The sequence below is a fragment of the Mytilus trossulus genome, chromosome 4 (assembly GCF_036588685.1).
Source record: "Mytilus trossulus isolate FHL-02 chromosome 4, PNRI_Mtr1.1.1.hap1, whole genome shotgun sequence".
Lineage (NCBI taxonomy): Eukaryota > Metazoa > Mollusca > Bivalvia > Mytilida > Mytilidae > Mytilus > Mytilus trossulus.
The window spans coordinates 60,251,447-60,266,061 of NC_086376.1; the positions used below are offsets into that span (position 1 = coordinate 60,251,447).

The 14,615-nt window shown below is 31.3% G+C and overlaps 2 protein-coding genes across 2 annotated transcripts in view; one reads left to right on the plus strand and one right to left on the minus strand.

The window, feature by feature from the left end:
• LOC134715664 (polypeptide N-acetylgalactosaminyltransferase 1-like) overlaps positions 1–3,027 on the plus strand; it is a 35,527-nt gene extending 32,500 nt beyond the window's left edge. The window contains exon 10 of the mRNA XM_063577990.1: positions 205–3,027. Coding sequence (XP_063434060.1) covers positions 205–330 — 126 coding nt within the window. The 3' untranslated portion in view covers positions 331–3,027. The remainder of the gene's footprint in view (positions 1–204) is intronic.
• A 6,864-nt stretch (positions 3,028–9,891) lies between these two features.
• Positions 9,892–12,522, minus strand: LOC134716710 (uncharacterized). Its single transcript, XM_063579714.1, has 3 exons — positions 12,491–12,522; positions 11,584–12,164; positions 9,892–10,637 (listed from the first exon to the last, which is right to left on the minus strand). The coding sequence occupies exons 1-3, from the start codon at positions 12,520–12,522 to the stop codon at positions 10,294–10,296; spliced, it is 957 nt and encodes a 318-aa protein (XP_063435784.1). The 3' UTR covers positions 9,892–10,293.
• Positions 12,523–14,615: the final 2,093 nt, after the last annotated feature.

Consider the following 14,615-nt stretch of genomic DNA (forward strand, 5'->3'; position numbering starts at 1 on the left):
AAAATTGAAATCGGGTTTTATACGGTTATGGTATATCATGTCTTTGACTTTAATCATATAAAATGCATCTCAATAATGTTCAAACATTTATTAGACTATGATTTTTTTTTCTATTTTGGTCGATACTTGTTCAAATACTATCAATCATTTTTCGAAACTGAAATAATATTCATTAATTTATATTTGAACGTTTATTTTTTTCAGAGTGGCTTTCTGAAACATATAAAAAGTGGATTTTGTCTAGATCATGATGGCCAGGGTCCAATAATGCGTGCGTGTAACAGTCAGATAGTCACACAACATTGGCAGTTTAACCATTATAATTTTTGATAGTACTATAAACATTAGTCTTTCTCACTGTCATTCACAATTCACACATTTTTGATGGTTTGGTTTGTTTTGTATTTGTTATTATATTTTTCATTTTTTCACCTATCCAAATATTAAGGATGTTTGCTCCTCTTTATTTTACATTTTTGTCAGTAATTCGGAATTTTCCGGTTTTTTTCAATGTTGTGTCATCACCAACTTACCCTGCTTATACCTACCCCTTTTCGTTTCATTTATTTATTAAAAATAATGTAAAAGCTATATTTGATAATGAGATAAATCCTTGTATTTTTTTCATTTTTCATACTTTTGTAAGAAAAATGATGCCATTGTTTAGTGTATGAAAATTTATGGAGAATCATTTCCCGCCAAAATTTCAATGGCTTATATCTCAAAAACTAAGACACGGACCCTATATATTTTCTCTCTATTTTAGTTCCGTTATTGTTTAACTATTGATTTACAAAACAATCCTCTCAAAAGAATGTCATTTTTTATCTTAAAGGTGTTACACCATCATTTTTGCAAGAAATATTAAAGATAATTACGCATTCATCCATTCATCAAAACCAACGATCGTTCATGTATGTTTCTGATCAAAATCAGAACTTCTCTTTGTGTATATTTATGAGCTCTTAAAATCCACCTTCTTAATATTATCTTGAACGTATGTATCCAAGTGTTTGCTAGTAAATTAATAAATCGTAAGCTTTGTTTTCGATATTGAAATTGAATCTTGTACCATTTTGTGACCAATCTGCAGTATTTATTTGTGTATAATTTGATGTGTAATGATCATACAATTATTTGGTTTACGTTTGATAGCATGATTACACATTGTTCAGTCAATTCCATTAATCATAAACTTATATCTTTTTTCATTCCTGATATCTACATAATTGAAAAAAAAAGTAGTTAATGACAACGCAATCACAACATTTATTGTCAAATATTCAAAAGTGATGATTACCTAGCCCATTTATATTTAAAGTTTTGATACAATGTAAATAAACGGGGGTAAATGGTTTAAAAAATTTAACAAAGAACTATGATTCTGAAAGGTCAATATTGAACCAAGTGTTATGAAAGTTTTGTTAAGTAATATTATAGTAACCATTTAATAGAAAATATGTAAAAATATCTGGCATAAGTATAAAAGCAACCAGCTCTGATACATTCCAATATAATTCATTCTTATGACGAAACGGAAAATTTGTATAGTAACTTTATAATTTTAAGACAACATCATCATGTGTTGACCAAGGTTTTCGTTAGAATATGTATCACACGATAATTTTTATTTGATTTGAAGAGAATAAACTTCATTTTGCCTTTCAAATGGCACTTAATTGTTGGTAGAATTATTTGTTTTATTTATTTAATAGTGATGGTTACACTTTTTAAAACATTTATTTAGGTCTTTACATTTTTATGGTAACAGGGTATGATTTAAATCCGCCAACTCCCTCAATTCATCAATAGTGCCATGTATTTTGTGTTGTGTAATGCTGATCAATAAAAAAAAATTCAAATGTGTTTTCAAGACTGACAAAGGCAGTATAGTGATGTTCGAATATTTAGATATCCCATTTATTATTGCATAGGAACATGTGTATGCATAATGCATGATTTCTTACTTGCATTAATACTTCGTTGACGTGCAAATATGTTGTAAATGTTAGTTTAAGACATTTTCAAATAGATCGCATTATTGTATCTGTTTATTGCCAAATGATGATTTTTTTGTTGTTGTTCTATTGAGTTAAATTATATTTGTTGAATAATATGTCTCTGCTTGCCATGAATATATTATTCATGAGGTTAGTTATCTGTCAGAAGATATTGAATTAAATTAATTAAGATTGTTTAAAACTGATTTTGTCTAAATGAGTTCGGATAATTACAGAAGTTCATATAAACCAACAATGTTAGTAAACTCATTTAAAATTAACCATTTATTCATATGCTGATTTTTATTTCTCTTTTTAATGAAAAAAAAATATATTTAGCCGTTGAATCGCCTCGCAATTTGATGTTAAATTGCAATGCTAACTTTTGCGTCTGATAAAATTAAACTAAAAAAAATAGGTAGAGAAGCTAAAAAGTAGCTGTAAGACAGGATCATTCCCGTGCATGCTAGATGATTTTAATGTTTTATAACTTCACAAAAAGGTTTGATATACTAATTTGAATTTCCCAAACACTTGAACAGTCAAAACGTAAAACTAATATAGGTTTATTTGAGATGCGCAGTCATGTGTAACATTTTTTTTCTCAGGAAGAGTTAGGTCCCTTTTACATGTTCGTGTTCTTCACTCATAATAGTTGAAAATGTAAAACCTGACACAAACATAATCGAACAAGACTAGCTATAAATGAGGGAGAAACTGTGTATAGTAACGTTAACTTTTAACCAGTTAAGAAAGCTTTTGAATAAAATGTAACCTTCCATTCACCGAAAATTCTATCTAGTATTTTAAACGGTTTATTCATTGATTGTTCTTTTTATGAATACGTGTGTAAATAGTTGCAATGTGTATGAAATGTAAGTGAGTTAGGCAGATGTTATTTGTATCTTGTTAAATGATTGATATGATTATGTTATGCAACATTCAAAAGGGTGCTTTCTGGGTTTTGTTTTTGTAATATTGTTATGCAATTCAATTGTTTTAAAATTAAACAATGATGTTCTTATGATCTTTGTCTTGACACCATATTTTGAACTACTTGGGTAAAACCAGCAACCATAATCAAGTTATCTCAGATACATCTTTGCTAGCCAAGGGTTACGATCCATCACCGTTCTCTTCACCCTTGGCAGATTGAGCTTACATTTGTGATATCAATGTAGCGCTATCTACCGGAAGATTAAAGTCACGCCTATGCCGAATACATCATTGATAGGGGGTTCTTCATTTTTCTATATTCTGTGATTTATTGAGGACAATTTCTCGATTTCTGTAGGTTTTTTTTCAATCTAATTGACGTGTGTTTAACGTTTGGTTGTTTTCTCGTATACCCCAGGACCGGCTTTGTTCACATTACAACTGTTATAAAGATACAATTTAACAAATATCTTTTCGACATAAAAACATACTTTATAACTTGGACTATTTCAAACTATAAACAAAGAAATCATTAGCTTTTTCAACAAAAAAAAGATCAGACTAAATCTTAAAAAAACAAAAACAGACAAAAGCAATAGCATCTAACGAAAAAAAAGGCGAACAAATAGTCATGTAACGATACACTCCTAATTAGGAACCATTTACCAAATCCAAAACCAATGCTTAATTTCAGAAAGGTAAACAGTTTTTGCTTAACTAGTGGCACCTTCATTTCAAACGCAGAATAAAGCCGCTGAGTGATAAAGATATCTACAAACATATCCGAAGTTATCTGTAACATTAGTATACGATATCAATCAACAATATTATGATGACAGCTGTATATTTTTTTTAATAATTTGAACTTCAATATCAAAAATCCTTATTTCAATACGTTTTGTGTAAGCATCAACAATATTTTAAAAACTGATGACTGGAATTTTATTAGAATTTGACAATGAGGGTCTGTTTATAATACAAAAGAAAAAAGACATGAGTTCAGCTTCCAAATTCTGCACTTTCCATTTCTAAAATGCAACATTTAAGCAGCGCCTGCTTACGAAGTATTATCTCACAGTTGATACGATATTCCAGAACTTGCATTTCCTATTATGATTTTTTTTGATAGAGAGTTGCTGCTCACAATTAAATTATTTAACGAAGTTACATGTGGTGATAATGAAATCATACCTTTGTGAGACAATAACAATCAAAACCAAGGAGTAAATCAAGACTAACATAACCAAAGGACATTTATATCAACAGTTAAAAATAATAAATCAGAAACAATTAACACGAACTCCACTAAAAACCGGGAGTGAAATCAGGTACTCCGGAAGGGTAAGCATTTCCTACACCGTATACAGCACCAGTCGTGTTTATTCTTTGTACAGTTCGGTAATGATGGAAGATTTTTATGACTGAGGAAGAATATCATACATGATTTCTGACACTCTTTTGTCATAACGGCAAATCAGCTCGTGATGGCGACTGTATAACTTCTTGAGTGATGACCTTAATTTGATTGATTCATAGCCCTGTCTAAGCAACTTTTGAGAAAGCAGTATTCCTCGTTCAAAAAAATCAACGTACTTTGAGCTAGCTCTAGAGTAACGTATCAATTGCGACACATATACTCCATATGCTGGTGCCGCTGGGATTTTGCTACACAGAAATGGAAAGTTGACTGTAGGAAAATTAAAGTTATCGCGTTTGTCATAAATTTTGGTGTTTAACCTACCATTAGTAGTCATTTCGAAAAAAAGTTCTAATTATGAAGCAGATTTATCTGTGTTGGTAATATCTTTAATTTCAATGTCACTTGGATATATTAAATTTAAATGATCACTGAATCTATTATTATTAAGAGACAGTACATCATCAATATACCGAAAGGTGAAATTAAAAGACTGGGATGATTTCTTTTCTCCTTTCTGTTCAAGCCCTTGTATAAATTCTGCTTCATAGGAATGCAAAAACAAATATTCTGTATGTAGAGGAGCACAATTGGTTCCCATCGTGATTCCAATAGTCTGTTGGAAGACCAAACCTCCAAATTCAACAAATATGTTGTCAATTAAAAAGTCCAGCATGGCAGTGATATATTCTTCGGTGTATTTTATGCTTGACCTGTAAATTATGGACACCATCAAGAGTTGGTTGGCCGTTATGGAACATCTGTTGTACCGATGACGAAGGATAAGTGTCAATTGTTGTATATACAATTTCGTCTGTTTTCCCGAAATTTACCTACCGAATTAGACCTTTAATAGTGATGTGGTGGATGCCACATGTGGATCAGGTTCTGATTTCTCTTCAGGATCACATGAGAACACCCCGAGTGTTTTTGTGATTCCTGTTGATTTATTTTTCTAAAAGAAGGTGCTTGTAGATTGGTATTACATTTAAATAAAAAGTTTACACTTAAACAATCGAGCACATACTTTTGTTGTAAAATTTAGTAAATTAATTACACTCAAAACATCTGTAGAACATCCCTGTTTTGTAGTTTCTAAAGATTATTCTGCGTGATGGTATAGATGTTATATCCTCTTAAAATTAGCTTTAAAACTCTTGTTTGGTATAGAAACAAAATATATGGTACAAATGCAATGAGATAAAATTCCAACAGGAATTAGAAACTTAAATCAAGATAACTCTCAAGATCACCATACGACCTTCAACAATGAGTAGAATCCATTCTGAACAGTCATGTTACAATGACATGAAAAAACATAAAGTGTATACTTTAGGGACATTTTTAGTTTGAATGTCACTGTACGGTGTTGGTGGTAGTAGACATGTTTCTTAAGTCAGAAGCCTCTGGACTTTGTTAGTATAAACATAATGGGTTTTCATATAAGCTGGAGATAATGCTAGCCATAAATTCGGGTTCTTCTTAAAATGTCCTGTATTAAGTTAGGAATATGGCAGTTGTTATCAAATATTTCGTTTCTATGTATGTAAGCGGTTGTTTTTGTAGACGTTTAGTGTTCCTGATGTTAATTTTGTTTCCTCTTATAGTTGATCTTAATCGATTTGTGACTTTTAAACAGCGATGAATACTTTTGCCTTTTACTTTATTTAGTCTTGTGTGGGTTTTTTTGGTAATTTTTATTTATTTATATGTATCGGAGTTCAGTGTGACGTCCATTTTCACTTAACTAGTACACATTTTGTTATAGGCCAACTGAAGCCCGCTTGCTGTGTTGCAGACTCATTGGTAAATGTTGATTTGGACTGTTTTACTGCTCTTTGAGCGTTTTTGTTCTTCTTAACAAATTCCTTTTTCCATTCTCAATTTATCTTATTCACATCTCTATCTTGTTCTTTTTTTCTTCTGTGGACGTACACAGCAATGGCAATCCTTCCACACAAAAGTGTTTTTATATTCAATGAAATTTTATCATTTTATATCTTGTAACACTAGATGATTATATAATTTCAATGGGTTTCGATAAAATAATTCAACATCTATAAATTATTTGACCTTGAATTCCAAAATATCTTTATGACAAAACATGAGTTATAATTGTTCTATCGGGTATACTTTTATTGTTATCTATGAAACAATTCGTCCATTTTGTTTTACTTAATGGTGAAAATTCCAATCGTAAGGATAATGGTCTTGAATAGTTTGTTAGTTTTTTAACACTATGGTCAAATAAATGATTCAGTCTTTCAGCTAATGTACCATATCTCCTCAAGTTAAATGATGTAATTTCTACTGTTCCAGATCTTTATCGTCATCTTGTACATGTCGCAAATTTGTTGATATAACGTCAACATTAACACGTCGTTAGTACAAACTGGTCAGAATTGTAAACAATTGAAATTTAAGGATTTCCTATAACATTATAAACTTCAAAGAAAACAGAGGGATGAGATACAAAGGGAGAATTAAAAAAGAAAATTAGAAAAAGCAACATCAAGGAACAAAAACAAGAAAAAAACAAACAAACCGTCTTCAGAAGCCTTTTCGGATGTTTAGGTTTGAGCGTCCTTATCAACATTGATTGTAAAGAAAAAAACGCGACGGATGCACAACCTTTTTCAAGTGTTTATTCTATTTCTTCAGAAGTAAGATGTGTGATTTACGCACAATCCCACAATGTGAAATGAGTCATTTCTAAAAAAAAAAAAAAGTACTAGTATGAAAGAATAATGATACTAAAGTTTGCTGCCATTATGAAATCTCAAAAATGCACTTCTTTTTTGTGACAGATAGGAAGATTTTTTTTAACAAATACTAAATTGAGGTCATCAATTACCTTTTGTATTATATTTACATAGAGAGTAATTTAGATACATGATTTGATCCTGGTATCTATGATGAGTATTTTTACAACCACTGGGTCGATGCCACTGCTAGTGGATTCTTATGTGCGGACAAGAAGTATCATTGATATGGTCATATTTATAAATTAACTGTTTTCAATAAAAACAGATTTTTTGAAATACTAACTAAAGGCTTTCTAACTCAGGAATATATTGCTTAAGCTGTATTTTTCAAAACTTTTATGAATTGTGGTCCTCAATACTCTGCAACTTCTTATTTTATTTGGCCTTTTAAATTATTATTTTTTGGATTCGAGCGTCACTGGTGAGTCTTTTGTAGATGAAAAGCGCGTCTGGCGAAATTTGATCCTGGTTTCTATGATGAGTTTATTTACAACCACTGGGTCGACGTTACTGCTGGTGGAGTTTAAATTCCCCGAAGGTATCACCAGCCCAGTAGTCAGCACTTCTGTGCTGACATGAACTATCATTGATATGGTCATATTTATAAATTAATGTTTACAAAGTTTTATATTTTTGAAATACTCAGACTTTTCTAACTCGGAAATAGATAACTTTAGCTGTATTTGAAAAAAATTATGAATTGTGGTAATCAATACTCTTCAACTTCTAACTTTATTTTGTCTTTTAAACTTTTTTTTCGATTCGAGCGTCACTGATGAGTCTTTTGTAGACAAAAAGCGCGTCTGGCGTAGATACAAAATGTGATCCTGGTATATATGATGAGTTTATTTTCAACCACTGGGTCGATTTTAGAAAAAGTCAACTGTAGCTGCACTATAGTCAAATCTGAAACGTTGATTAAAAATATTCTTCGTTAAACGTCATTTTGTCGAGATGGAAATGCATTACCATAGAAGAATTATCCGATTGAAAAATGTATTAACCATTCAATAAAGCCCTTGATTATCACTCTCAAAAGGTAAACAAAACGTAGACAATATTATTTGGGGCAAAAGAAATATAAGCGTAGAGTCAAATTATTATTCAGCGACCAATTTGTCATAATCAAAATATCTAAAAATGAATTAACAAACTTTGAAAGACGTTTTTATTTTCTCTTTGAAAGTTCTATATGAAATCAGTTCATTAGAGAAAAAAACGCAAATCGCTTATTAGAAGTGGTGCATATTAAGAAACTATTGTAACAATTAAAATTATATAAAAACAAACTTTCGATGAAAAGTCTAGTGTTTCCTTTCGATGATCATTCACTAAAATCTTTCAACATTTAACCAATGCTCTCATCATTAATTAATCTTCTTCCCACACGTGACACAGTTACAAAGTGACTAAACTAGTACTCATTAGTCATTTAAAACCATTACTACAGTATAAAATGCTTTGATACGAAGTCTCATACAATTAAAATGTACAAAGATTAACTTTTAACAATATAAGAAAAGTAGATTAACAAAATTCATTACTAGAATAAATTATTTTTTATCCTCAAATTTGTATATATTACAAATTTCATGTGCCCGAAGCACATATCTGGATGAACTTTCGTCAGGAATGCTAAACTTCGAATATTTGAAAGCATTAGAAACATGAGAACCAAATAGTTCATGACCTTTATGACCAAAAACTACCAAGAATTGAACTCTGTTACATACATCAACTATTTAATGCAAATACTGATAATCATAACAGTCTTATATGTGATTGTTTTGTAACAATTGTAATCTGTATGTCTTTTCTGGTAATACGTTTTTACAAGAAATTGTATATCTACAGCTAGATATTGAATAAATTGTTTCGTTGTCAAAATTTAAGAAACGACATTCTAACTATTCATTTACAGATACTGTTTCCGTATGAATGTGACAACAGCTAATATTTTATTTTTGTTACACCGTTTGGTCGATCTAAATATTTTTTGTAAAATCTGTATTACAGTTTTTGTGACACTTTTAAAACACTTTCTGACAGTTATAATATAAAACAGTGTCGTATATTTCTTCCGTAGGGCTATTTCTAAATGTTTTACCCTCAAAGCAGTCTAGTTTTTGGTCAAGGTAGTTTTTGGTGAAGTTGATGTCCAATTTACTTGAAACTCAGTACACATATTCCCTATGATATGACTTTTCTAATTTAAGTGCCAAATAAGAGTTTGATCCCAATTTCACGGTCCACTAAACATAAAAAATGATAGTGCGAGTGGGAAATCCGTGGACAAATACTTGTTTTGTTTGCTTTGCAGTCCCAATATTTTGATTTTTTCTCAGTTTAAAATTAAATATCTAAATGTTTTTGGTGAATATTGTCCTAATAATTGAATTTGAATATAAAAATGGTGATAAAACGAAATCAGGTCAAATTCGTTACACAGTGTGCAATTGTGAAAATGCGGAATTTGTCAGCCAAATAGAATTTATATTGTGTTTGGCTTCGCCTCGATCGATATTCAATGTAATTGAAGTGATGAACCATACTATTGGAACAATTGTAAACTTTGTAACTAACAAAATAATTCAAACGCAATCAACCAACCAACAAAGCTTTATGTGAAAACAAAAACGAACCAAGTATAACAGCAACTATCGATGACTAAACAATCAAATGCTCCTCTTTTGGGACATACACATAATTACATAGAATGTTCTGATGTTAAAAATATTTGAGCGCGCAATCCTCACCTTAGCTGGTGTACAAATACACTTATAAGCAATAAACATGGTTTTTGTTCATCTAATTGGTCGGTAGCACGAAAACAACAGACACAAATATAAAAGACATAAAGTATCGTTCTAAGAGTACTTATAGTCAATGAAAGTTGGTTCCAGGCAAACAAAATAAATAAATAGATCATGTTCTCCTCACAGACTTAGGTTTCAAACAGTCAACATTCAACAAATATATTGTAAAAGGCGCCAACAAAAGTAGGAGAATACCATAGCTGGTTGAATGCCATTTACCAATTGAAAGCCTCGTGAGTTGTGAAATAATAGTACATTGAACTGAACTTGAATCTATTAACAGTCTTTTAAGTTCATTACGAAACAAGCATGAAAATAATGACTTATTTTATCCCTTGTAAATGAAGAAACTTAAATGTTCAGTAAATATGACCCTTCAACACTTTTTTGGACAGTTTTTCTGATCTCCAATACAAAGCTTCTATTTTCAAAGCTAGATTCTCTCTATCGATTGCAAACAAAGCCTCTCTCAACTTTGTCAACTGTACCTTGGATTCGTCATGCATTTGTAAGGCTGTTGATAAATACTTTGCTTTCTTGAAAAGTGGTGTTAAATATCCAATTTCCTTTGTCATATTCTCATACTGATCATGTGGAAGTCCAATTTGGGTTGAAATGCTGTATATTTGATCTTCATCTAAAACATCGGCGATGGCAGCGATGTTTATTCTATCGAAATATTCGTCTTGCTGGGATTTACCGACTGAAATTTGAAAAAAATCAAGAAAATATTGTTTGAATGAAAAACATGGAAAGATATTTTATTCAAATTTCTTTACAAGTATCATTTCATTAAGACAGAAAAGGCAAAAAAGGAATCACGGCATGGTTAATAACTTCTCAATTTTCTTCTACTTTTTTATTTCAAAATATGAAATAAATCAAATTTGTGTTGTCATGAACACTTATTTATCAAAATATCGATTTTTTATACTGAAATTGATATTTATAAGAAAATCAAAGTCATCAGGACTCATCAGTGGCGTTCGTATGTCAGCATGGAGGCCAATCCAAAAACGTACTTGTAAAGCCTCAAAAACGGAAAATTCGCAAAAACGGTTACAGAAACAGACGTATCATTACTGTAAGGAGAAAACTTAGAAAGGTTACTCATTGGAACCATTTGCTTTTCTGTATGACGTATTTGCATTCTAAATACAAACGCACATTCCATGGAGCCGCGGGCGGACAATGTTGCCTGCATTTATAATCATATTTGCTTGAATAAATAATCTTTATCAAACGTTCATTTGGAATGATGATATATTGTGTTTAAATATTTATTGTTCAACCATATCCGTAAGCGTTAGTCAATTGTACAGCTGGGAATCTGTTGATCCGAACTGCTAAGCATTATCATCCTATATGTGTATTATAACTAACATATAACGAGTTGATTGTTCAAAACAATAACATAATTGTAGCCTTAATTGCTTTTTTTTGTATTTTTGTCGCACAATAACGACCATTAAACAGCTTTAGTTAAACACATATCATATTTGAAAAGATGCCATGTTTACAATTTGTAACAAGTCAACCGCGTTTAGTCTACAAAAGACACATCATTAATGACTTTTTTTAATTCAAAACCAAAACAAGAAGACATATACAACACAAAATTAATACATAAGTAAAATTCAAATTTTTACCTTGAGCAGAATTTTCCTTGGTCGGACTTTCCTTGTCTTCATTCCTTTCGTGCAACCTTTTATATATAGTGCTTTCCTGTTTTTGTAGCAAAAGCATTTTTCGCCCCCATGGATCTAGTGTGATTATATGGAAAAGTTGATTTTTAACGTGGTGGAATATCTCAATTATTCCATCTGGATTGCCGTCTATTTTTTGAACTTTGATTAATGGAAACATTCGAATGTTAACTTTAGATGCTGAATTGTAATGCATGACTAGGTAGTTTTTATCAATTCCCTTTTTCAGGGTAAATATGCCACTTAACTTAACTCGAATTTTGCTATTGTTTTGCAGTTTTATATCACTACAGGGACATTCAAGTAACAAGCGGAGCCCATTTTTCAAACGGTCATCGGCAACATCATCAGCTTCGAAAGACCGAACAATCTCAAGGGAAACTTCAATCGAACCATTCCTCTTGTTTCCTGTATTCACATAACACAAAACTCTACATATAGCCATATCACCAGAAGCAGTTCGTAGGTTGTTTGACACAATTTCTTCATTTCTTTTCTCTTTCCTTTTCTTTACAAGAATTTTGCTGAAACGATAATTCAACAAAATAAATATAAACAAAACATAACATAAAACCAAGTTCTTCAATCAGGTAAATATTCGATTAGTTTTTGTTTTATTCTCAATGTATGCCAATAGACCATTTTCAAATTCGTTGCATTTCTGTCAAAAACTATTGTTTAAGTGAACATCATTTGTGCGTTTATGTTCTCGTCTCGTAGCTCTCATAGCGAGCGGTTGTAAAAATATGAGGCTATTTTGCATGAATTATTTGGCAAATTAAATTTCTTATTATTGATAATTAATCTGATTTGGCACAGCTGTAATAAGGGAATTGTGTTTAAGACCTACGGAACAAAGATTATTTCCAGTTTATCCGGCATAATGACGATCTCGAAAACGCCTGGTGAATTTTAATAGTGCAGGTTTACAGGCGGTCACCTTTATATGTTGTATGAAGCCTTAAAATCGAGCATAATTTTAACATGAGCATTTATCCTGTAAAGACCATCACCCGAAAGTGGTATAGACTGTGTTTTAAGCTTTTTCAAAGATTCTGATACATTTTAGGTTCAGGTGAACCCTTAATCAAAAATAACAATGCATTTTCACCTCAAAATTTACTCAGAGTACAGACAAACCTGCGCATCTGGAAAGTATTAAGGCATAGCATGCCCTTGATCAATAAACTTTAGATATAATTTTCAAAATTATAAACTTAACCGGATTATCCATTGCATCATATCAAATGAAACTCAACTGTTTATTTATTTTATCCTCTTCTGGAGGGACGAATAAAAATGTAATACAAATAGAGTTCAGTTTCAAATTTTCAAAAACATACAATGCATTAGAAAATCATTTATCTAGGGCATGCTATGCTTTTAAATATTTCCAGATGCGCATGTTTGTCTGTTCTCAGATTTAATTTTGAGGTAAAAAAGCAGCCATTTTAGCCAAGGGAACCACATGAACCTTAAAAGTTTAAAGCTGATGTTTTTGCAAATTGATACGGTTAGATGAAATTTGAATTAAGAACAAAAATTCAATTCTTAGATTTGTTTTTGTCTCCTGCAAGAATCTTGGATTTCTTTTTATCAAGATAAACCCTTCTGTATGCATATAATAATGACACCATTAGTGTGCTTACTGCAATTATTAGTCAGACAAGAATTCGACCAACCGGGTAGGAAATTATCATTAGAATTTCAAATCAATTAAAAGGCACCACAAATACGTTCTTTTCGCAGAATCAGATTATAGATCATTTGTAGATCAGCTGTGAAGATGCAAATTTAAAAAAACAAAATTTAAGAAAACAAAATCTTAAAAAGGGAAAATATTGATTATTTTTTTCAAAATCTTGATGGAGGATTGACGACTAGAGATAATATAATTAATAATATTGAACATTAAGGGATTGAAATGGCGAACTAATCTCTATCTATAATGAACTTGGTCCAGTAGTTTGATAGGGAAAGATTTTGTAAATATGCACAAACATTAACCTTACGAAACATGCATGTTTAAAATTTACTATAAAAGGCCAATACCTCCTTAAGGGGTCAATTGACCATTTTGATCATTTTGGCTTATGTGTACATCTTACTTTGCTGTACATTATTGTTGTTTACAGTTAGTCTCTATCTATAATAATATGGAAGATAATAACCAAAAACTGCAATATTTTCTTAAAATTACCAATTCAGGGACATCATCCCAAAAACGAATAACTTGATAAACAATTATAATTATGTCAAATTTGCTCTAGATATTTGTTTTCAGGAATACAGTCCTTAGATATTGTAATCTTCTTACCAAAACCACACACCATTTCACCAATCACCATATTAAAAAAAAGACGATGTGATATGATTGCCGATGAGTTAACTCTCCACATGAGGCCAAAATGACACAGAAATTAACAACTATAGGTCACCGTACGGCCTTCAATTCAACAATGAGAAAAGCCCATACCGTATTGTCAGCTATAAAATACCTCGCAATGACAATGTCAAACAATTCAAACGAGAAAGCTAACGGCCTAGTTTATGTACAAAAAAAAAAAGAAAAACAAATAGGTAACACTTAAACAAACGACAATCACTGGATTACATCCTCCTGACTTAGGACAGGCATATACATACAATATTATACCATTTACCCTTTGCCCTTTGCCATTACCCCATACATATTACTCCTTTGCACTAAACACCTTACACATTTCATCTTGGTTAATTGACATGGTCATCGGACACATTTTTGAAACAAGATACCCTAATGATGACTGTTGCCAAGTTTGGTCAAATTTGGCCCAGTAGATTAAGAGGAAAAGATTTTTGTAAAAGTTAACGACGGACGACGGACGACGGATGACGGACGAAAGGCGGTGGACGATAAGTGATGAGAAAAGTTGACTTGGCGCTTCGGGTCAGGTAAGCTAAAAAGTAAATCATGATAATATACCGATAGAAGC